Source organism: Harmonia axyridis, chromosome 2, assembly GCF_914767665.1.
Source record: "Harmonia axyridis chromosome 2, icHarAxyr1.1, whole genome shotgun sequence".
NCBI lineage: Eukaryota > Metazoa > Arthropoda > Insecta > Coleoptera > Coccinellidae > Harmonia > Harmonia axyridis.
In genome coordinates, this window is record NC_059502.1 from 19,138,001 (window position 1) to 19,164,128 (window position 26,128).

Below are 26,128 nucleotides of genomic sequence, written 5' to 3' on the forward strand. Positions count from 1 at the left end.
TTTTTATACTCTACTCTCATGGTAAACTTGATGCGTTAAACTTGTCAAGGGTGTTGGTGATTCTGTGTTTGGGAACACGAATGATCTTTTCGTATTTTTTGATGAAAGGTATTCAATAATAAAAGTGCCTTCATTTGCAAAAAAAATACATAAATAAGGGTGAACGGGAAGGATGGATATTATTGTTTCAATTTTTGGATTCTACACATTCTAAAACGTGAAATCTGAATTTCACGGGAGTTAACATTGTTCTACTCGAAATTAAATTATTTCTTTTAGAAATAATAATCGAATAAAACGCAGTTATCTTTGAAAAAATATGGAATTTTTTCTTCTCTTCTCAGAATCAAACTAATTCAATAATGAAAATTGAACGTCTAAGTAGAGCACATAGTCTTTCAATCGGGCAACAACATTTCATTCCAAAAAACGAAGTAATATGATATAGCTCCTATTAACTCACTTAAGGTTTCTACTGGAGTTGTTGCATATATGACAGGCTTTACGAACTTCTGGCTATTGTTAGAGACGTCTAAAAGTCAACTGATATTTTTAAAAGTAAGTAATATGTGAAAAGTTATATTTTGGACTCATTGTACAGTTTGAAATGTGTAGTAGGAGAAAAAACGTTTTGGTGGCATCTTTTATTATCTTGCATTATAATGAAACTGTCTACGAGAAACTTTCAACGAAAGAGTTATCCCATGTATGCAACAATTTTATAACACAGGATGTGACACGTCAGTGATTTCATGAAAGATGTCATTACACTGGCGTCCCTAACAGATTTCTTAAAACTACATTTTATAAAATTGATACTTGGGATAACTAATATACTAAAAATGAATCCCATTCCACAAATTACAATTATCGATAGATATTTTGGTCGTAATGGAAGGAGTCAAACTAAAATAAAATTATACAGAGCCTCTTCAAAATTCTTCTTATAATTATTTCAGTTTATGAAAAATGGGATACATGATATTTCACAGCAATCAGCTCAAAATTATACTTCTTCGTTCAATTCAAAATCAACTCTAAGGACGTGTGTGCATTTGAAAATTAATATAACATTAGATAATAAAATAACTAAACAATGAAAAATATGGATATGTTATTGAACAAATAATATCGATAGAGCTTAAAAAAATATTAACATAAAATGATACAAAACCTGTACAATTCGATCTAATCTTAGCCTATTTCAATAAATTAATTGGATACCAACAGCATGAGTTATCATTTCACAGCAATCAGCTCATAATTCTGTCCTTCTTTTCAGATTCAATAAACTGTTCGACAGCATTTCGAAGACTTTCTTCTTTGCGCTTAGTGGTTTCGGCCATATTATTATTGATCAACTCTACTTCTTGCTGTGTTTTGGGTTCTGAATAATTCATTGAATCAATATTTCTAATAACTTCATTTCCAGCATCTTCAATACTATCATATATCTCCAAGGAACTGAAACAGTGAGTTTCTGCAGGTGGATCAGTATTACCAGAATTGAGAAGTTTGTTTGTTGATAAATTGTCACTCAAAAGGAGTGTTTCAGCCGAGTTACTTATCGATTTATTTTTCACTTCTGGCAGAGTTTCTATATCTTCCTTCATTATCTGTTTCTCAATATCCGACAAATTATGTTTTTCTGGTTTTGGAATATTTGTTCGTCTTGGTCTAGGCAAACTGGCATCCCGAGGATTGTAATGCTCAATAAGGTCCAAATCCCAGTCTTCTAAAGCAGCGAAGCTATCATCACTTTCTGCACTTGGTACAACACTTGGTGCTGGTTTGAGTCTATCTAGCAACTGTTGGGGTAAAAGGGAGCCGAAGCTCCTGCATCTTACCATATAACTTTTACTCCCAAAAACCTTTGTTTCTTGCGGTAAAGAAATATGAGACGCTTTGATTTGCTTACTGTCACTACCAATACCATCAATATCACTGAAATCAGCAACGGTGAATTTGAGGTCACTGTAATTCGGAAGAGAAACAACCGACAAATTCTTTCTTCGTTTCGACTCCTTATCTTTGTCGTTTTTCTTCGACTTCTCTAGTTTCAGTTCTTTTTTGTTTACAATGTTTTTCTCCTGTACTGCACTGCTATTTTCAAGATTGTGTTTGTGTTTTGGGTCATGGCATGGGCAGCTGTAATTAATTTTTTTCTTAACGCAAAGGGGTTCTTCTATGGATTTTTTGGGTTGCAGAGCCAGCAAACCACTTTTGGCTGCAGCTTCGATTTTTTCCTTTATTCCTTTCTTTTGTTTTCTGGGTGGTGGAATTGGGGTTCCTGATTCGCTGGTATTGAACACAGGTTCTAATTTTGAATTGTCGAAACTGATAGAGAAGTCTTTGTCGGGCACTTCGAGAGAACAATCTACCCAATCACTGGATTTGGATTTATCGTCTGCGTTTTCCATGTCTTTGCAGAGTTTAGATTTGGATGATCTGCAAAAAAGATTATTATGTCAGTTATTATTTTTTTTTAAGTTTTCATTATAGGGGTCATGGAAGTGGTAAGCAATTATTTATAAAAAGGAAGCATGATGAGATAGAGAACTCCTTAATGATCAACTGAATTGTTGTATAATCGTTCTAGGTATTCAATTGTTTTGTCCTCGAACTAGTATCAAGCAGATGCCCAATTAATGTTCAATAAAACATAATATATAAGGTGAATCAATCTATCTTCGTATAGTTATTTTGAATTATGAAATTCTGATCACGTTCAACTCACTATTTTCATTTCAATTTGGATGTATCAAATTTTTGGATACAACTAGACATCAGAAATTATATATTCATTGAATCTTTGAATTATACAGTTCATTTAATTAATTATCTTCTTTTTATCTTTTGTTGAATGAATTCCATTGGAATCAATTAATTAAGAATTATTCAGCTTAATATTGAGAACCTAATCTGGAAAAAGCTGCTTTCTAGAATTTCCAGTTTTTCCAGGCAGTAGATGAGGTTGTTGAATATAATTCCTTCAGTGTTGGAAATGAATAGTATAACGATGATCATCATGAATAATAAAGATCAGAATAACCTCATTTGATAATGATTTTCTATCCAGATTTCAATTTTCATTGAATATTCAACAATTTATTGTTCATATTGAATACATTTCAAATTCAGAATCAATTAAGCATTACACACTTTTGAATACATAATATTTGAGTCGAGAGTTGGTTCAAATGACTGAATGTTCCACGCAATGACAAATAATTAGAGGTCAAAATCAATTAGTCAACTAGTCAAATATCTCTCAAAAAAAAAAGCTAGAGATTTAAAATTTTCGTGGTAGGTTCAAGGTCGACGATTAAGATTGGATCTATTGCCAAAGAAATATTTGGTCATTCTTTTTCAATATACCTCTTGAACTTCTTATTTAGTTCTGGTGATGTTATCGCTTTCAGATTATACACGACGCAACATTTGAAATTGTTATTTTATATCTACGTCAAAAATTTAAATTTCGTCTATTATTAGGTTTCGGAAATATTTTGCATAAATCTAATTCCGTTCTCAAAATTTTTCAAAAATTTTCTCTGTTTATGGTGACGCGATCAGAATTAAATTCAGGTTGAAGCTTGAAATTTTTGTTTCACATCTACGAGAAATATATATCTTCCATCGCTCAAAAATATTGAGATGAAAGCGGTCACACACTCACTACTCTGATAAGCTCTAATATGTGATTCGACTTCAATAACAACAATCCGTAAAAATAAACAGATATAATAAATTGATGTAAACTTGTACAACTCACCTGCTGACCTGCTTACTGCGATGTAAGTCAGTCGTCCATGAATTAGGCCTTAACTGTAATGAAAAATTAATATTATAATTTGTTCTTGAGGTCCAAGGGGTATCTTAATGGTGTAATGAAAAATGAGATCCATTCCGGATGCTTGAAATAAAATTCGAATGGATAAGATCGTTTTGGTTGAGAACTTCTCAGTTCATTTCGAGCGCATTTAATGAATGAACAACTTCACAAATTGAATTTTTTACAACTTATTCTCTTTCATTTCATTCTGCATAAAAATTGTTCTCAAAATCTCTCATTCACATCAATATATTTGCTGTCAAGTACTAAAATTATGATAACGAAGTTATTTTTCTTTTTTATATTCAAACATTGAAACTATTGCTATTTCATAATAAAAGAAGGAGGAATTTCAGAATATTGAGAAAATTCAAAATCAGACCAATTTTTATTTAAACAACATATCTCCCATTCTTTTCTGTCTCCACATTATTATATCTGATCAGAATACTCACGGTTTACAAGGAATGAACTAGATGCCAAGAAACGGATACAAATCAAATGGATATAATAACATCAAGCAATCAATAACATCTTTGTACCAACATTGTTATGTGGAAGAAGTTTCTATGGTACAATATCATTATAAGATATTATGTTTCTATTGAAAAAAAAAAAACAAAATGAGGAATGATCGTTAGTTCCCACGATAAACTATTACAATGTATTCAATTCGTAATTGAATTAACAGCAAGCAGTAATTAATTTTAGATCTACGACGAAAAAACAGGAACAAAGAAATTATTAGTTGCATTTAATCAGAGATTATCGAAAACAAAAGACTCCACAAGATCATTTTCAGTGGAACATATTCCATTGTTTTTATCAGGAATTGAGATAAATTAAACCTTTACAAATTTAACTCTATAACTTTTCATCTCACAAAAATATTTTTGGAAATTTCAAAAAGTGCCTCAACAAATAGAATAAAACGGAAACAAAACTTTATCCTCTAATTTTTCAATACGTTTTCTGTAGAAATATTGGTCTTTACTTTTGATATAGGCTTCAACAAAAAATGCAATTCAATTTGACTATGATTTTTCATCGATTTGTCACAGGGGGCAATGTCTTGGTGGAAGATTATAGATCAAAGTCAATTCGTCCAAAAAACTCGAACGAAATAATCTAGATATTTAAAATTTTTAGGGCAGATTCAAGTTTCGATTACATCAATTAAGATTCTTGATGAGCCACATTCGTTCTATGGTTCCGGATATTTTATCGGATTATCTCAATAATTGGAAAATACCATATAGTAATAAACATAGATGGAGGGAGTGTACGCAATTTTTACATGTCCCCAACATGGTTAGATTACGTTGTCGGTTTGTGATATATTTTCAAATCCACAATTTTACTATATCATTATGAATGTATAATATATTGAATGAATTATATTTATTTGAGTGATTCCCAATTAAATATGCAGCAAATTTTCATATTTGAAATCCGATATTTTTCTTAATTGTCGAATTTATAATATGTAGAATATTTATTATTTTCTGTTTTACCTGCTGAAATCCAAGGTTTGGCAACTATTGCTCTCCTAGTGTCATCCGTTGTTTCACGTCGTTTGGCGCGCGCACATGAAGTTTGTTTTCTGAATTTCTGATATATTCATCTCATTATATTTTAAGTTGATATGAAACGTTGATTCACTATGGGACATTAGAAGTGCGTTCTTTGTGGAGAAACTGGCAAATTAAGTGAAATATCGTATCAATGATATGTTTTCATGAGATATGCTCTCTCTATCTATGTTTATATGATTTTATGAAATAGATTGATTTTAAATCGTTTTTAAATAATGAAACAAAAAATGTTCTCAAAAAATTTTTTGAGCATCGCATCAGATTAGTGAAATTTCGATATCTCAGCAGATGGTTTCGAAAAAGTGATTTTGTTTAAATATCACGTCATTTTATGTACTACAATTTCAGTATTCTATGTTTTCATAGCATGTCACAAACCAGAAAGATTCTTCCTCAAATTTGTGTTCAGAAGGAAATTGAGGCTTTTCTCATAGGAATTATAGATTCAAATTCAAATCACTGTGAATAATTTTTTGACATTCTTCATGACGTTTATGCTCAGTAGGCTTAGCCGTTTAATCAATGAAAGTAACACATTTCATCAACGTTTAGAAATTGTTTAAACAAAATCTATGGTCATTGATGAATACTGAGAGAAACTCAAAAATAATTCATGGACGACATTAAGTTGACGGACACCATTTTGACTTATTGTGGACAAATTTGTACAAGAATACCAAGTTCTGAGCCGTAGTTGGTACCACTTTAAAATAGGTCTACAATACGACGAATTGTGAGCCAATTACTGAATTACTGGATCATCATTGAATTCTTCAAAAATTTCTCTCAGTATTCACTAATTTAATTTTCTATTTGTCATACACAAATTGAACATTAAGGAGAGATGACATTATACCTTCTCCAAGAAAAAGCACATAAAATACGCTGACGGGAGAATTCTCAGTATGTTAAACAGTAAAAAAAATGGTCAATTTATTACTCATTCTGATCGAATTGAACGTTCGCTCAAGGTGCAGATAGACCTTCGAAATATACAATAATTATTGTGGATTACATCACCGCTGAAAATATCTCTGAAGCGACCACATATTCACCTCTGTAGTTTGATGGCGAATGAGATATAATTTGCGTATCAGACGAGTATAAATGAATGTGTTCGTAGGCGAAAAACATTATGAACTTCCGTATTTATACATTATAGTTGATATTCTACTCTGCAACATCCTTGTTATAGACTGATGAACTCGAAAAAGTCCATCAATGTGGAATTCGACCACGGTCGTTTACATCAAATTTTGGTCATGGAGACAGATTGTCGATATGGATGTTGACATTGTGCTGATTTGTTTTTCGGAATGAATCTTTGGAGACATTGGAAGAGAAATTGTTAGTCAGGAAATATAACTACCCTAACTCGAAATACTGAGAATCATAATATGGAAAATAATAGAATGTGAACATTTTCATTAGGACAAATCGACTTTTGAAGGTCAATACATCAACCTACCTAATGTATGTACCTAAAATTCTTAATAACTCAGCTTAGTGTTTTAAACTTATTTCAATCTTATCTTATAGATAATATGAAAATTTTTCGGCGATATACGTAAAATGTAAATGAAATTATCGGCAATGAGTAATGAACGTAGCGTAGGTGTAAAATTTGAATCATTCGTTCTGACGGAATATGAATGAAAATATTCATATTTAATACCTAAGAGGTTTTCAATTCTGTCGATACTTAGATCAATTCAAAAATTTGTAAAAAGCACTGACTTCTCGTCAGGAGCTTTCATACTCCTATTGCGCCCTGAAGAACAAAGAACTTACACAGGATGTTCCGCCATTGACAGCACTGAAATTTTCGTTTTTTTTCGACACAGTATCATCAGTCTCTATTTTCAAATTGTTTAGAAATACAAAGGGTATAAAAAAATATAAATGAGCAAACATGTTTTTTTAACTGAGATACTAGAAGAACGGTGGATGTAGTGACTCTCTGAAAATCATTCAGAACTCTATGAGAGTTCAAAATGAGACGATTATTCAAATATCGGGTTCATTCCAAATGACACACCCTAGATATATTTCAATTTCATTTTCAATTTGGTAAAGAATTTTTCGAAGATAGTAAAATTTGCTACCTAATGAAATAAAAACAGAGTTCCCCATTTGCAACAGGTCTGATATTAACATTTGAATAAGTCATCAATGAATTTCATCAGTTTGAACACCCGGTAGTGTTCTCAAAGATTATCAAAAGGTCAGTAGATAGTCCTCTATGTTCTTTCAGTACCTATTTATTTACAAAATCTCATTTCTTCTAGTAGTCTATGACTTCCGGAAAACACAGATAGATACTAAAATTAGATGTTTTCATAACTAAATTTGAAATTACAAGAATTGTAACGAATTATTCGTAATTGAAAATTGTATTGGTTTATGAATTTCTCAACAATCCAAACGAATAATTCATTACAATTCTTGAAATGTGAAATTTCTGTTCCTTTCTGTGTTTTCCGGAAGCCACAGACTACTCCACACAGTTATAAATTTCCCCCGCTATTTTTGTACGTAGAATTGACTGAAATAATAAAAAAATATAGGTTCTTCATTGAAAATCATGTATTTTGATGAATTTGAGTTATCCAAGTTTATGATCTCATGAACATCCTGTACATTTTCGATCCGAACCGCGAACTTTTTATAAGAATACGTATTTGAAGAATCAAAAAAGAAAAAAAATTTCGAAAAAAGCTTTTTCTGCCGAAATATTCGAAAAGAGTAAGTCCTCGTCGCCACCATTTTCTTAATAAGATTCCCATTAATTCATGAGCCGTTGAGTTTTTACCCAAGGCATGCATATTGCCAAAATTGTCGTCAAAAAGCTATCTAATGATGCAATAATATACTGGGTGTTTCATTTGAAATAAGGAAGTACATGTCTATTTCTGGTATAACTGAAAATATTTTACGGAGCAAAATCATTGTCCCAAATTCCAATCTGTAAATGTTCAACTCAAAATTATGATTATTTTTACATAAACGTCTAATAGGTCATCCCGGTGAATCACCCTGTATATGAAATGCGAAAATGGTATAGGAATATTTGCAATCAGGATCAATTTAAAATTGATTTTCAGATCATATTTGACTGAAACAAAAACACAAAGTGTTGCCTTCGAAAGTAAACAGTAAGTTATCCAGAAAAATTTGATATATCATCGTATAACTGAAGGTTCATCATTGACAATTGTTGAATATTCCCAAAACTCCCAGAAAGATGTGGTAGCTGGCGTTCATCCTAAAAACCGTTCTGATAATTGAGAATCGATACTTGGCTTTCTTATCTTGAAACTCTGCCAAGAATATTCGGTCTAATTTTCGTCTCAAATGACAGCTGGGAAAGTGAAACAGCATAATGAATAGAAATGCTCAAATCTCTTTCAAGTTTTTGATATTCGAAAAAATCATAAAAAACACAAAAAAATGAATTCTACGTTTCAACATTGAATGAATATGATATGATCAAGTATAATTTAGATTCCTACCTCCACAAAATGGGTTCACCGGTCTTCTGTTCGCATTATCGCATTCATTCGTGACACTCAATATTGGTTAATCACCAGAATATAGGATTACATCTTCTATAACGAATCTTAAAGATTCAACGATGCGTAACTCTCAGTGTTATATTCGCGAATAAGATACGTAATATGTACAACATACTCTTGGGTAAAAATAAATAATCGAGGCTTATAACTTTTCCAAACACGTTTCTCGATGGGTATGATCGATAGATATAATTGGATTCGACGAATATAAGTTTTGTGGTACAAGGATGCCTCTAGTACTGAAATCTTTGGTATGTAAACATGTAAATCTGGCATCCTTACTCTAATAGTTATTGTTCGATCTCGTGAGATTTTTCACTCGATTTACTGGTGGGTTGGTTTGTATAACTAACTTTCGTGGGGTAATGATTTAGGTTGACACTAATAACACACTGTTTAAGTAATATGATTGTATATTACATATAAATAGATAATTTAAGATTTAAAATGAATAATTATTAGTGATGCTGTTAAGTTGTGTATAATGCTTGTTTTACGATTGGAACTGACTCAGAAGTGAGCTTTTTGGGTGGTGCATCAGGTTCGAGGGATGCTGATAATGCGCATGGCATAACTTAAGTCAATCGCAATCGATAGGAATCAATACATGCCGCCCCCCTTGAAAGGATCGGCTTTCAAAATGATATGATATAAATGTCTATTGTCTTTCTTAATCTAAGAGTTTATCGGAAGAACACAGACCTTGGTCACTGGTCGTTTTAAAACACCATTAGCGGTTTTCACATTAACTACCCGCAATATTCCGTCTTTGCCTGGAAATACCTTGATGATTCGGCCCATTTTCTAGCATAAAGGGGCTGTGTTGTCTTCCTTGAGTAGAACCAGAGTGCCTGTTTCCAGATTTGGGGTAGATTGTCTCCATTTCATCCTTTCTTGGAGATGGTTTAAGTATTCATGCGACCATCTTTGCCAAAAATGTTGCATTTGTTTTTGGATATTCTTGAAGTGGGACAAACGATTGCTTGCAACATGTCTGACATCATCCTGAGGTAGAGTGGTCAATGGCTCGCCAATAAGGAAGTGTCCAGGTGTTAGAGGTGAGAGATCGTTAGGATCATTGGACATTGGGGATAAAGGACGGGAGTTAAGGACTGCCTCAACCTGAGTCACTACTGTGTATAGACCCTCAAATGTCAAATGTGAATTACCTACGATTCTCTTAAGGTGAAATTTAGTTGACTTTACACATGTTTCCCACAAACCTCCGAAATTGGGAGCATGTGGCGGAGAAAAGTGCCAATTTATTTGATTTAAGTTGAGAAATTGATTAAACTGACTGTTTTTCTTGAGGTTTGATAAAATAGTCTTTAATTCACGTTCGGTACCTACAAAATTAGTACCGTTGTCGCTATAAATGTCGGTGCAGACACCTCTTCTTGACACAAATCTTGTTAAGCATTTGAGAAATGACTCCGTGGAGAGATCTTCAGATAGTTCGATATGTGCTGCCTTTGTGACAAAGCAAACAAAAATGCATAAATAGCATTTGATAATTTTTCTATTTTTCGTTTTGCCATCTTTAATATGAAAAGGACCTGCAAAATCAACGCCTGTTGATGCAAATGGGCGTTGTGGTTTGAGACGTGAATAGGGAATATCTCCCATTTGATATTTACTTTCTATTGGTTTTGTTCTGAAACAAATTACACATGTGCGTAGAACTCCTCGAACAGCACTACGTCCGTTGATTGGCCAAAATTTAGCTCTGACGGCTGAAAGAGTGGCTTGAGCGCCCGCGTGAAGATGCCTTAGATGTTCATGTTTTATTATTAATTTAGTGTAATTACTGTGAAGAGGTAACAGAATTGGGTGCTTTTGACTGTAAGAGAGGTTGGAATGTTTGAGTCTACCTCCTACTCTGATCAAACCATTTTTATCCAAAAATGGATTCAATGATATGATTTTGCTATTTGGAGATAATTGTTTAGATTTTTGTAGTAATATAAGCTCTGAAGAAAATGCGTGTTTTTGAATGAATTTGCAAACGGTAATGAGGGAATTGTCGAGTTCGGATTTTGTTAATCGACCGGAAAAACGAGCTTCAGGAATTGAGATTTTTGAATTGTTTGCAAATCGCAGGCAGTAGGCTATAACTCTATGGAGTCTTGTAAGGGAAGAAAAACGATCTATGATGCTAATATCTTGAGTTTCTTCAGTTGTGATCAGGGTTATATCAACTTTCTTGAATTCAGGAATTTCCGATAAGGGTAATATGTTGGTTTCTGGCCAGAATGATTTTTCTTGGGATATCCAAGGAGGACCGTTCCACCATATTTTGCATTCCTTTAATTCCTTCGGATTAAGACCTCGTGATATTATATCTGCTGGATTTGATTCTGAGGGAACGTGATTCCACTGATTTTTATTCGAATACTGCTGTATTTCAGTTACCCGATTTGCAACGAAGGTTTTGAGTTGATGTGGTTCTGTATTTATCCATGCTAATGCAATAGTGGAATCACTCCAATAATAAATGTTATCAATTTTATTAGAAATGGCTTGTAAAACCTTTTGAGAAAGTTGAATGCTCAAAAGAGCCGCACAGAGTTCGAGCCTGGGTAATGATATAATTTTCAAAGGTGCCACGCGAGATTTTGCACAAACTAAATGAATATGAATTTGATTGAATTGATCAATAGATCGAAGATAACAACAAGTTCCGTAAGCCCTTTCAGAAGCGTCTCCGAAACAATGCAATTCGATGGATCTAGGATTTGGACAGATAATATGCCTGGGAATGTTAACAGAGTTCAAATGGAGTATTTGACTGGAAAATTCTAACCATGAAGAATGTAGATTTACTGGAAGGCTTTCGTCCCAATGAAGCCCTAGTTCCCATAGTTTTTGAATGATTATTTTGGCCTTGATAGTACAAGGTCCAATTAAACCCAAGGGGTCGAAAATTTGATCTATTGCAGAGAGAATTGTTCGTTTTGTGACATTCGATGTCTGATTATAAGACACGATAAACTTGAAAATATCATCTTCCGAGTTCCATGTCAAACCTAATGTTTTTGTTGTTTTGTCATCGGTGATAACAGTTTGGGATGATTGAGATTTTATTTCAGTGATGTTTTCTAAAATCTTACAGTTATTTGATACAAATTTTCTGAGATTGAAACCAGCTGAATTGAGAATATGTAAGAGTTCTGATAGAACTTGCTTGCCATCTTCAATGGAATTGAAACCTGTTAACAAATCATCCACATAAAAACTGGTGGTGATAACTTGGCTAGCTCTAGGGAATTTTGATTGATTGTCTTTAGCCACTTGGAACAAAGATCTAATAGAAAGAAATGATGCACTGGCAGTTCCATAAGTGACTGTGTTTAGCTGATAATGACGAAGTTCCTCAGATGGGTCAAAACGCCATAATATCCGTTGAAAATCACGGTGATCATCTCGTATTTTTACCATTCTATACATTTTCTCAATATCGGCTGTTACAACATATTGATAGGTTCGAAATTTTGTGACGATTGTAAACAAATCATCCTGAATGGTAGGACCAACTTTCAAAACATCGTTTAGTGAAATTCCACTCGAGGTTTTTGCTGAACCGTCAAAAACAACTCGGAGCTTTGTTGTAGTGCTGGACATTTTAATAACGCCATGATGAGGTAAATAATATATTGAATTTTTAGTTGAATCGTTCGAAGGGTTTATCTGTGTCATGTGTCCGAGTTCTTCATATTCGTTCATGAAGGAGACATATTGTTTTTTAAATTGAGAATTTTTAGAAAGTTTTTTCTCAACAGAATAAAACCTCTTGAGTGCGACATCGAACGAATCACCAAGTTGGTTCATATTTTCTTTGAAAGGCAAACTAACAATAAATCTACCAGATCCATCACGAATTGTAGTTTCTATGAAATGTTTCTCGCATTCTACTTCTTCGGGTGAGTATTGAACTTGTGCTGGACATTCTTCTATTTTCCAAAACCGCTCTAGTAAATCGTGGATGTTGTTATTGTTTTGTAGAGTTATGTTGCAAATTGAACTTGAAGAGTTTGCTTGGGACATCGGTAAGGGCCCAGAAAATATCCAACCAAGTTTTGTTTTTTGTAGAACCGTATGATTACTCAGTAGATTTATACGTCCGACACAAATTAAGTCCCAGAAAATAGAAGCTCCAATAAGCATGTCGATAGGACCGCTTTCATTGAATTTTTCATCTGCCAAAATGACATTCGGTGGAATTTTGAGATTATTGATATTGAAAGAAACAGCTGGTAAATCCTTTGTTATTTTGTTGGATATCAAAAAAGGTACATCTTTCAATATGTATGAATTTGTTTTTGATTTAAAAGTCGCCGAAGTTTTTCGGAAAACAGATGTTATATTTGAACCGAAACCTTCAACTGAATGAGTAACCTTTGAGGTAGTGAGTTCTAAGATTTTGAATAACTTCTCAGTGATGAAATTTGACTGAGAACAGTTATCGAGGATAGCTCGACATTTGTGCGAGTTGCCATATTTATCGAAAATGAGGACGTTTGCTGTAGAAAGCATAACATATGAGTCAGTATGCGATGAGCAGGCAGTGAGAGTTGAAAAATTAGAAATAGCATTTGAATTATCATTCTCATTTTTTTGTGAAGTTACAGAGGTAGTTGCATTTGAATATTGTTCCTTGTCTGAATGTAATAAGGTGTTATGTCGAAGAGAACATTTTTTGCAAGAATGTGGATTTTTACAATCTCTCGACGTATGTCCTTTTCGTAGGCAGTTATTGCATGCATTAATTTTTCTTATCTCAATTATACGTTGTGGTACACTGAGCTTCAAAAAATTTACACATGTGAAAAGAAAATGATCTTTTTTGCAAAAAATGCACACTGGGTCTGTGGTGGCAACATTTGCAACACTTGAATTATGAATGTTCCTTTTCATGAAATGTTGAGTTGCAGAATTATAAACCTTTTTATTGGAATGTAATCCTTCTAGGAGTTGACACCTTTGATTCAAAAATGAAGTGAATTCTTTTAATGTAGGTAGCTCTGATTGGATATTCAATGCGTGCTCCTCCCACTCACGTTTAGTGGTTACATCTAATTTCGATGAGACTAAATGAAGAATGATAGTGTCCCATTTGTCTACAGGTAGTCCTAATGATTCGAGACTTCTGAGATGCTGATTGACAGTATCAATTATATTTCTGAGTAGAATGTGCGACTCTTTTTGCACATTCTGTAGATCAGTTATGGCATTTAAATGTGTTTGAATTATAACCCTTTTATTTTCATAACGTTCGCAAAGGAGATCCCACGCTTTATCGTAATTTGCTTCAGATACTTCCAAAGCTGTTAAAACATTTGCAGCTTCGCCTTTAATACATGATTTCAGGTACCAAAATTTTTGAATATTATTGATAGATTGGCAGTTATGTATCATCGCTTTATATGTATGAGAAAATTGAAGCCACTTTTCGTAAGCTCCATGAAACTCCGGTAAATTTAATTTTGGCAATTTTGAATTTGAATTTTCTATTGTTGAATTATTGAGAATATTTTGTCTGTCAGAAGGGAAGTTTTTATCGACAGGTGATGTGAATTGTTTTATTAATCGTTTTGCTTGGCCAACAGTTTTAAAATAAAAGTTTTCAAGATCTTCTCTCTCGGAGAGGTGATCTTCAACTGTGGTGTTTGTATCGATTAATTCCAATTCAGATTGAATATTGTCTAATTCATTCCATAACGGTTCCAATTTTTCCAAACGTGTTTTTAATTCTTCTAAAATGCTATCGTCTGTTATGGTTTGTAAGAATTTTGAAAATCGTGTTATATGTGCTTTTATACTGCCGCGTTTGTAATGGAAAGTTTTGATTTGTTCTTCGGTCATTTTGACTAATGAGAATCTATACAATAAAAATTAAAAATGAAGCAAGAATAAAGGAAAGGCTTACTTGAATATCTCAATGATAACTGAGATTTTGAGCTGCGTCGATCGGCTTGTCTACACTGTTGCTACGCCACTGACTAACGCATCTGCTGACGTGTTGAATGCCGTACCTGTTGACTGCAGTACCTGTTGGCTACAGTACCTGCTAATGCTGAATAGTTTTGCTGCTGATTTGAAACTCCATCGAAAGTTAACACTGGAAATTGTTGATGATGCTTGATTTGCTTGATTCGAAGGACCTGAGATGTGTCGATTGACTTTGGCTTGGTTACGCTTGGTTCACATCGGGCTCGAAGCGGCCATGTTCGATCTCGTGAGATTTTTCACTCGATTTACTGGTGGGTTGGTTTGTATAACTAACTTTCGTGGGGTAATGATTTAGGTTGACACTAATAACACACTGTTTAAGTAATATGATTGTATATTACATATAAATAGATAATTTAAGATTTAAAATGAATAATTATTAGTGATGCTGTTAAGTTGTGTATAATGCTTGTTTTACGATTGGAACTGACTCAGAAGTGAGCTTTTTGGGTGGTGCATCAGGTTCGAGGGATGCTGATAATGCGCATGGCATAACTTAAGTCAATCGCAATCGATAGGAATCAATACAGTTATTTTATTCTGCTCTACAGATGTGCAAGTCGATATTTAATCACCCAAAATGATCAAATCCGTTTGATAGTTTAGGAGTTATATCCAAAAATCAATCATGGAATAGTGGGACGAATGTTTATTTAGTATTCTTCGTATCGTATCATAAAATTTTTTATAATATTCCAGTATCATTGGATAAAAATATTGATCTTTAAATCTATTTACCTGATATCGAAAACGAAAATTTTTTGTTTGTTAATAGATATTTTCAAGTTCATAAATGAAATGAGTTATGGATTATTTGAGCTATGTATCTCCTACAAACATGAATTGCATTAAATTTTCTGATCTGATATTTCCCAGAACCTCAGAATATCTTTCGGAGAAAGGACAAATTTCCTTCGAGTTTTTTCAGTTATGTTTGAGAAGATTTCTAGGTAGACAACCAGGTCGAAGAATGAGTGCAAAACAAGCTACTTGCGCTTAAGTTGACAGGTCTCCTCTAAATGTGGTATTGGAGATCTCTTTCTATTGATTGTATCACATTTGTACAACACATAAATGATGAAATTTTCAGGTTCAGTCGAAGGAAATTCAAGCTACTAAAAGAAGCAAGAAGGACGAAATTTTCACAGTTCATGAAAAGGAGATACATCATGAATATTAAAAATCTTGTTAATTTCCCTGAAAATTTTCGAGAGAACCATTTACTTGGCGTCAGAAGATTCTGACCACTAGTTCATTCAAACGCCTATTTCGCCTTTGGAGACCACTCTATATGATGTATCTATATAATGATATGAGAAGTAATTTCACATATTCGAACAGAATTTCTACACCTTGTGGGATCTATTGGCACGCAAATAATATAGGATCTTGTGTTTAATTTTCTATGGTACAGGTGACTCGATCAACATAAGATTCTGCATAAAGTTGAAATCTATATAACACATCTACACGAAAATTTCAAATAGGTTGGATCTATTATAACTGGTGAAACTATGAAACGAAATTTTGCCCAAAAATGAAATTGGTGAGATATCTAAACGAAAAATTATAGCTCCATGTTATCTCCATGGAGCTATAACTCGGTGATACTACTAATGTTTTGTTTTTAAATTCTGAATAAAGCTAAAATTCTTATTATATCTACACCTGAAATCTTAACTCCGTCGGTTTTGTGGTCACTGCAATATTTTATTATTTTTCGATATCCATGCATTTTCTCTGGTTCTATTTTATTTTAATAGGTAGTTTTTCTTTTCAGTAAAGATAATGTTCAAAAAGCAACACATACATGTATAATGATTCTGAATTGAAGTATCGACACACTAATTCAAATAATCTTTTTAAGCCTTCAAAGAATCGTTTTGAGAAAGATGAGTTTTCTTCAGAAACTAAAAGTAACTCAAAAACATCATACAGGGTGATTCCTGCGGAGTGAATCAGACTTTGAATGATTGATTTCTATTCTTATTCAAAATAAGTTTATTTTCTTCAAACCACAACTCAGCCTGACGAAAAACATCCTCAAGTAGCTGCCATAACTCAGGTCACAAAGACTTTACCATAAGGATTTTTGAGTCATCTGCATTATTTACTGTCCTCACTTCATTTGTGTTTCGTTGGGAATTGTTAATGAAGTAATTATGTACATAATGAAAAAGATAGGACCAGCAATCCTTCCCTGTAGAACTACCAATCTCAACTCAAGTGGTTTAGATCTTATAGAACCACTATTGGTAGATATTTCTTCCAGCTGTGTTCTTCCCTCGAAAGAAAGAAAGACAATCACTTCCGAGGCGAAAGACCCAAAAACTTGAAATTCTCAGGGTAGGTTCAGATCTCGAATTACGTGCCTGAATTCGTTAATAGGCAAAATCCGTCAGAACCATAGAAAATTCAAGAAGAATATCGAGAAAAATTGTGAAAGCACTGACATGAAGTCGAAGCCTTAGTGCACTCGTTTATTGATGCGCCAATTACACTACTAGAGACCATATATAGGTACCTACTTAAAAGCTCCTGACTTCCATCGGTGCTTTCCTGATTGTTTTTATCGTGATGCTTTTAAAGAATTGGAAAAACATCAGGGTTTCATTAGTTTGAAATCATAGAATAACCGAGTTAATAATGAATTCGGCTCACATTCGTTCAGTAACTATTTGTTTGCTGTTCTTCCTTCCTCTCGAACTTGATAAGTAAGTTTGGAAGTTAAGGAAATTGTTGCACACTCTTAACAAGTTACTTCGACTTGTTGAATACCTGAGACCAGTTCCACTCTGCGTATATTCTGTTTGAATTACAAACGACTGCATTTATACATCGCTTTTACTTTCTAACGTAATTTTTGCAATCAGATGCATCAAGTATGGGTTTGATCGAATTAGAAATTGCTAAGAAAGCTTATAATTATGATGTATTCTTTCATATTGAAAATGGTGTTACAGCAAGTAGTTAGAATTATGAGATATATAATTTATAATTTTCCTATTCAGAGATCTCGTTTCGTAATTGAAGGTCAAAATTTTCAGCAATCAACAGAGCACATGGGCACAAAATATATATTTTAAATTTTTATATTCTGTTATTGTTTCTCGACGAGTTCAAAGATCTGGAATACTCACTGAGTTGAATATAAACAAACCTGAATATTCAAGATGGATATATTTTAAACGACTAAATATACCTCGGCAAGCTACACTGAATTTCAGTTCGGGGATTATTCTCGCAACTGTTTTCTCTACAGTGAAAACTTTACCCCTTTCAGACCTATTTCCCCAGAGAACAATACCATAGCTCAGCACAGATTGAAAATTTCAGTAGTAGACTGTCTTGACAACATCTACATCCATTTGCTTGACGAAACCCTCAATGAATAAATTACTGATTTCAGTTTTTCAATCAGTAGCTCAATTCGTCTGTTTCGTCTCAAACAAGAATTTACTCTGATCTTTAAATATGAAGCGTGACCTAGGAATTTTGTTTAGGAATATTTGTTTTTTCTGGAATATTTGTTGTATATTAATAGATCAGTATAGATACTAAACAAGCTTAGTTTTGTCTCTAAATATGTGTAAAAAAAAAGGTTTAGTGAAGAAGTATGAAAAATAAATGTGCCGAAAGAATGCATGCATGCGAAGACTTCAAAAACAATTGGTCAGGAAATATCCTTCACAATAAGTGGTATTAAAATATCAAGAAATAATAGGCATGAAATTTCATGGAACTCCCTTAACATTCTACACCAACGAACCTCATTAATGATGGTCAAGATGGAAGCAAATGTTCGAGATTTTTCTGCTGGCTAGTGGAAGTATTGAATCGAAGAAAGATATTGAACTCATTACTTTGCTGTATTTGGAATCCTTACGGTCCAAGTAAAGTTCATAAATTGAAGGATGTGTTGAATTATTTTGACACACATTTTTTTCAAAATGAATTATTTGTATGGTGACATTCAAATTGAAAATCACCTAGCAGAAGGAAGGTCAGATAATGGACTCATTGATAGTAGAACTCAAGAAACAGGCAGCATATTGTGACTTGTGGAAATGAAGCGCGTAATAAAAGCTATGCTGATCGGATAATAAAGGAAATAATTGTCTTGGGCATATTTGATAAGCAGATGCAAAGTCATCTGTTACGTGAGTGTGAGATGACTCTAAATAAAATGCAAAATCATTGTAAGAGCATAGAAGCTACACTAAACATGTGGAAGTACTGAACATGAAGTAGGTACGACCATAAGACAGTTTACATTGAGGAAGCTGAGGAAATGCACCAAATGTTAAACAAAAAACTTGTTAGAAATGTCTTATAAATGGACATTCTTCGAGTGTGTGCTTTTGTAGAAGAAGTAAATGAATATCTTTGACATAGTTGTAAGATAAACTCGACAGTATTGAACAAAAAACAGGGCAACAAACAGAATCACGTGGAGAGCTGTCATGTAAATAGTAAATAAATATAGAGTATTCATAACTGACGAAGAGAACATGTTAGAAAAAGCCTGAGAGTAATAAACATAAGAGGGAGCATATGCCATTTTCAGTGAGCAGAATTTGTCCCCAACATGGACTATCAAATTTAACATGAAGCGCGCGGAAATGAAAACATATCAGTCATACGATATTTCACTCAATTTGCGAGTTTCTCACAAAGAACGCAGGTAGATACAGAAAATAATGGATATTCTGCCAATTATGAAATCGACAATCAAAAAAATATCGGATTCCAAATATTCAAATTTGCATATTTAATTGGAAATCACTCAAATGAATATATTTCATTCAATATAACATACATTCATAATGATATAGTAAAATTGTGGATTTGAAAATATTTCACAATACGACAACGTAATCTCACCATGTTGGGGACAAGTAAAAATTACGTATACTTCTTCTATTTATTTTTATTACACTATAGAAAAAGCTCAAAACTTCATATATCAAAAATACCCCAAATATTCATTTCGAAAACAAAGTGTGCGGTCTAAATGGATGATAGTTTTGGTAGATAGATTTCCTTTTTTAGAACACGTTCCCAGAACAGATCGCTTCATCATTTGGTTCCCGATGTCTGAAATATTCGAATATACACCCTGATATGGCCCCAAACCATGTTTGACTGACTAATGACAACGTCAAGAATGTTCTCCCGTTCAGCCAGCCGTAAACATTATAAGTCCCTAGCGGAAATACTTGAAAAATTGAAATTTTCTTGAATGCTGCGGCTGTGTTTCTTATAGGAAAAAATCCTATTATGGGTTCCCTTCAAATATTTCGAAAATTTTGTTTTGCTGATAGTTTAAAAACTAGTTCGATCAAACTTAAAGCATTCGATCCCATAACTAAAACCATAGAAAATTCAAAATGAATATCGAAAAAGGTACCGAATATATTTACGTGACCACAACGTACGACGGATTTCATATTTCTAGTGTAGATGCAATACAACAAATTCAAGTTTTTCTCGTAATCAGAACAATAGAAAATTTAAGGAAATATTGGAAAAGAAATACCCAATATTTTTGTGACAGCAGATCCAATCGGGTTAGGATTTTGCGTGTTTACATAGAGAGCAATTTCATGGGTCGTGCAAAATATTATTGACAGTGTCATTAGAACCATAGAAAATTCCTTGCTTCACGTCAGTGCTTTGCTCAGTATTTATTTATATTAGTGTTGTTCAGAATCTCTTATAGTATCAATTGATCTAATAATCACATATAGTCACATATTCGATACATATTTGGTTAGAAATTGAAAGCGGAAATAATTAAGTCATATTCCGACCAAGGTAAAACTAAACATGTTGTACCTATTTCCTATAATTTATTTGTAGATGTGACGATACCATTCAGAAACATATTGAATTACGTAAAGAATTTTTCTTATTTCTGACCATAAAAATAATAACACATATGACTAATACTCACACATAACCTTGACATAATCCTATCCATTGCATTTTCCTTCACTTCCACCGGATCGCCATCATTTCCTTTCCTTTTACACAGTTGGTTCCCCATGGCGAAAACGCACAAGTTCCTTTTCACTTCGAGATCTCTAGAGCAGAGATCCTATTCTAATCACAAGTGATCTTGAATGATCACAATTTCACCGCACACCGCATGTTCTCATATGGATGTGAAGTAGGTGATCTATACCTTGTAAAATCTGAGTTAAGTACTGTTGTAATGGTATAAAAGCCGTTGTTTCTTGTTGTTACTGTTCCCTTGTGTTATTAAGTCATTGACTGAACGGATCTCGCAGACGTCTAGAAAACTGCAACTGGAGCTAACCATCGAGTTACACCGGTGGAGATAGACAATGCCCACTGTACCAGATTGAAGCTCCCACTCGTTAAAGTATGACCTTAGACTGGACGGCTTAATTTCCATCTCTCGATCAGGTTGAAATGGTACAAAGGTGAATATCGAGTCATTTCTCTTTCGCGTTCTGTTGATTGGTGATATTTTCCGGTATCGCCCAATTTATATGCAGTGTTTCGTAACATTTGAGTTCACTTCTGAAAGGAATTTTATTAAATCCATCATTTTCTCATTTCTAAGATCAAAACAAACCATTCTTTATTAGTCGAAGTATATTGGATGAGTGTTGATGCATTTGATGATAAATAGTAGCGACGGAATAACCTATAGAACCTTCAGAAATTTTTTTCAGGGTTAACTCGTATGCCAAATACCGGGTATTAGATTTTTAGTAGTCATAATTCGACTAGGAGTTCTGTAAATATGGCTATTCGAAAATTTATTTTTGTATCAATTTAAAACCACATACTGAATCGAGTATGAATGCATTGCATTTAAATGTGCAATGTGAATTGTAAACTTTGTGCTCAGTTTCAAGATTATTGTGTTCCTAACCAGAACCACAGAAAAGTCAAGATGAATATCGAAAAGGATTTACCTAATAGGTATTTCCTCGACCAAGAAATGGATGGATTTGAGATTTCAAGTTTTCATATGACATAACAATTTCAAGCTTTTCAAGAAATTTTGAGCTGTTTATATCATCCAAGTATGAACCTAGAATTTTGAAAAAAAAAGGCATTTTCATGACAGCAGTTTTTTTGTTGATAATTTTATCAGAACGATAGAAAATTCAAGCAAAATTTGGGTTTACTTCGAAGAATATTAAAAGAATATTTTCGATGCAAAGTTCACTAAAAGATATTCATGGAATTATTCCATCATTTTCAATAAAATTCAGTGAATTTAGAGAAAATCTGAAAATAATATAACTAAGTTCAATACTAGTACAGAAGGTTCATTTTAACATTCATTCATTCGAAACCTCACTACTTAGTAGCTAGTGTTTGAATTTCGAACTCGTGGAAGAATATCAATTCCTTCTGCACTTGCGAAATTTTAAGTCAATTGCTCCACCAGAACTAAAGACGGCTTCAAATGACACAGAAAATTTCACTCTAAACCTTATTTTATATCTTCTTTTGATTTGAAGGGATATCTTATGGTAGGAATCGAACCATATGTCCCAACAACAGGATGAATATTTCAAAAATTTATAACTTGTAAACCAGAAAAGCAATTCTTCAATTTTTGGTCTGTTTTATCTAACCATAAGGATCAATTCGGTGTACCAACGGATTTTTTTAACAAATTTGATTTAAGAAACCTTTCTATTTTTCAAGAAAAGCTCAATAAGTCGTAGGGTCTCATTTTTTTCATTGGATTTTCGGATTCTTTATAAACGTGAATTATGCAAAGTTCAATGAAGTTTGATTTATATCTTAAATCTAATCCATAAGTTTCATATAAGGAGTAATAAATCAAATGAACTAAAATTGAAGGCAGACATTATTTTTGTAATGATAATCAGTGTGTTGAAAGTTACATGAAACTCACATGCAAGTAGGGAGAACAATATGATGCACTTATAATAATAAGTCTTTGTACTGAATATTGGGAAGGTATGTTTCAATATAATCATTATCTCTCTATTTTTCACCATGAAAAACGCATATACATATTTTCCATCCCACTTATTTCGAAATATTTATTTTAGGGAGATCTCATGTTTCCTTTAAAAAATCTTATCGTATTATCATTAATTACTTCTTTTTAAAGGAAAGCTAAATTGAAATGGGTTATTTTGCGAATGAAATACTTCTTATTGGCAACAATGAGAAAATACACAAATTAAGCACGTACATATAATCCTTCAATAATTCGGAAAACATTACAATTCGTGCTTTAATTCGTATTCATGTCGAAATTAGAATAATTTCTATCAATAGCGGTGACAATTTATGCTCTTTGAATTTAAATTCTAATGTTTGCTGTCATAATAATCTGGAATGTGAAATATCGATTGGTTTTATGTGATTTTGTTTTCTTGGTTAGTTGGATTGGCATCTTATACTTCATATTCTGAACTTCAGGAAAATAAAATTAAGTACATTGCAGCCACCACAAATCAAAAAGACCGGTATTTTGTCATAAATAATAATAATTCAAATTTTGATACATATCGCTACTGGAGCATCACTGATGTTTATTCCCACAATGCTCTAATATTCTCACGTTATTCATATGTAAAGGTTTAATATATATTATACCTAAATTTTTCTTATGATCTGATCCTTTCTATAAAGACAAGAAAATTGACGAAAACTAGCAAAAAGATAATTTTCGAAAGCAAAAATTTGAAAAATCATTATTACCATAATCATGCCAGGTTCATAAGGAGCCAAAACTCAAACAATATTAAAAAGAGCCAACGAAATCAAAAAGGACATAAACTATAGAATGGATGGGACGATAGAAAAATTCATGTAAATGGAAAAAAACAAATCTGTAGGCACATAGGTAGACAAGCATGAGCTCCAAGGAACGTATGATGGATCTCATAGCACACACATTCGATTTGTCATGAATTTTCTTTCTTGAGGCTTTATATATCAGCTCCACCGTTCTTTCTCATTATTATTATTATGTGTTTACCTATCATTCTGTACTAGATTTTGATAAAGTTGATTAAGTGACAGCCCAGCTTCCTAGGAATGTTATGCTGAACAAAAGAAGAATACATATTTGATTCATGAACATTTATTTCGAAAATAGTGATTGAATTTCTGGGAATTCAAGCATTATTGAAAATATTTTAGAGTTATTTGTTATACAATTTATAAAATTAATACAATTTTATGTGATATTTTTAAGATCTGTACCTATATTATGAAACAACACTTTTTAAAATAAATGAATGAAATTCCTTTTGCATCATCTTCGTTATTGAGAAGCAGTTTAATTCTGAGCGAATGAATATACAGGGTGGCCATTTGAAAACGAAACAGACGAGATTATAGACGAAATAAAGTTTTTCGATAGAAATGCTCGGACAGGTCGATTTCTGTTTCGAGGGGGACAACTTAAGATGTAGGTTACGGACGCATAGCGCTTCAACCCTTGCTACAACAAACCCTCACCCCCAAATTTTGAATAGGGAAGATGGGGTGAGTGATACCTCATTTGAAAGGTATTTTTATACTGATTTCAGCACAGTAATTGTTTTTTCATTTTATGCATTAGTTCTCGAAATATTCTTAACTAAGTATTTGAAAATGAAGTGGTGTTTTCATGGCACTTGTAGTGTTCGACATTTTGAGCTTCAAAACAACCATGACTGTGGCTTCCTTCCTAACTAACTAACACATGAATATTTCGAGAACTAATGCATAAACTGAAAAAACAATTACTGTGCTGCAATCAGTATAAAAATACCTTCAAATTGAGGTATCACTCACCCCATCTTCCCTATTCAAAAATTGGCAGTGAGGGTTGCAGCAGCAAGGGTTGAAGCGCTATGCGTCCGTAACCTACATCTTAAGTTGTCCCCCTCGAAACAGAAATCGACCTGTCCGAGCATTTCTATCGAAAAACTTTATTTCGTCTGTAATCTCGTCTGTTTCGTTTTCAAATGGCCACCCTGTATTTTAACCTAATACTAGCGTCTAGATAGGTACAATGAATATGTTTGAACAACATAATATAGGTAGAGGTGAAAAAGAATTGCAGAAATTGCATTATTACATCTTTACATTCCCTCCATATCCATAAGAAGTCATTTCATGGTGATGAACACTAATATTTATACTCACATCATAGAAACTGTAGCAGATCTCCGTTTTTCCATGAATTATTCACATTCTTTCATAAAATGATTGCTCATTTGAAAAAGCTTTTAACCCTGTTTTCTTTCAGAGAATAAATCTCTGGTCTGAATCATTCGATACACCATTGATTCGAGTAATTATTGTTCCGAATTATTCTATATTAGGCTCGATTTACTCAGTTTGGTTCGATTTGATGCGCACAGTGGGTAATATGCTAATGTAATGGGCTCTTTAATTGGTTGATTTTTCAGTTTAGAATAACACTCCTCATTTGGAATGGAAAACGTGAAGGGATATTTGGGTCAATACTTCTGGTTTTTTGTGCTTCCGCTGAATATATTAATTTTTTTTTCGTAAAAATTAGATATAGTAGGTCTTGGATGAAATTCTTATATTGTGATGTCTTCCAAGACTATCAGAGTATTCGTTTGAATATTTTTTATATTTTTGGTCCTAATTCCAATTGATCTGAGATGGTGATGGTAGTAAGGTTTATAATTTAATCAATTTTCAATAAGATTCAATAGTTTTGGGTAATGTCCAACTCGATATTATGATTTATTTATTCATTCACTAAATGGCAAGAAATCTCTTTCTTCATCTAATGAATGAAGGATGAATAGTTATAAATTGGACCTTTTGTGTAATAGAGATTACATATCTTTTTTTAATTTTTTTTTTTTTTCAGAACTAACAGGCGAACTTCTTGTGAGCCTCTGTTCATCATGTTTATTTGCAATAGAATAGAATATTATATTAGGTTGTGTTGAAAGCAAATAAAGTTTATTATTATTATTACCTACATATTATGTTTAAGTAAATTTATCAATTGCTGCTGCTCTCTACTAAGGTATTTCTTCTTTTAATCATAATTTTATCTGATGATTTTCTATAGCACCGCCGTCAAGAAATCATTATGCTGAAATAAAAAAATT

General features: G+C 32.9%; 1 protein-coding gene across 2 annotated transcripts; it reads right to left on the bottom strand.

Moving 5' to 3' along the window:
- Positions 1-928: 928 nt before the first annotated feature.
- On the bottom strand, positions 929-21,380 carry LOC123672926. Of its 2 annotated transcripts, none has more exons than XM_045607294.1 (3): positions 20,971-21,380; positions 3,776-3,828; positions 929-2,448 (listed from the first exon to the last, which is right to left on the bottom strand). In XM_045607294.1, the coding sequence occupies exons 1-3, from the start codon at positions 21,061-21,063 to the stop codon at positions 1,254-1,256; spliced, it is 1,341 nt and encodes a 446-aa protein (XP_045463250.1). In that variant the 5' UTR covers positions 21,064-21,380; the 3' UTR covers positions 929-1,253. The 2 variants fall into 2 exon arrangements, with proteins under 2 accessions (XP_045463250.1, XP_045463251.1); XM_045607295.1 differs by lacking the exon at positions 20,971-21,380 and adding an exon at positions 8,943-9,108.
- Positions 21,381-26,128: the final 4,748 nt, after the last annotated feature.

Excerpts from the sequence above, each read along its gene's own strand:
- LOC123672926 (XM_045607294.1), bottom strand. The coding sequence starts at position 21,063 with ATGGGGAACCAACTGTGTAAAAGGAAAGGAAATGATGGCGATCCGGTG. Across the intron at positions 3,829-20,970 it reads GGATTATGTCAAGGTTATGT|TTAAGGCCTAATTCATGGAC; the intron begins GTGAGTATTAGT and ends TTTTCATTACAG. Across the intron at positions 2,449-3,775 it reads CGCAGTAAGCAGGTCAGCAG|ATCATCCAAATCTAAACTCT; the intron begins GTGAGTTGTACA and ends TCTTTTTTGCAG.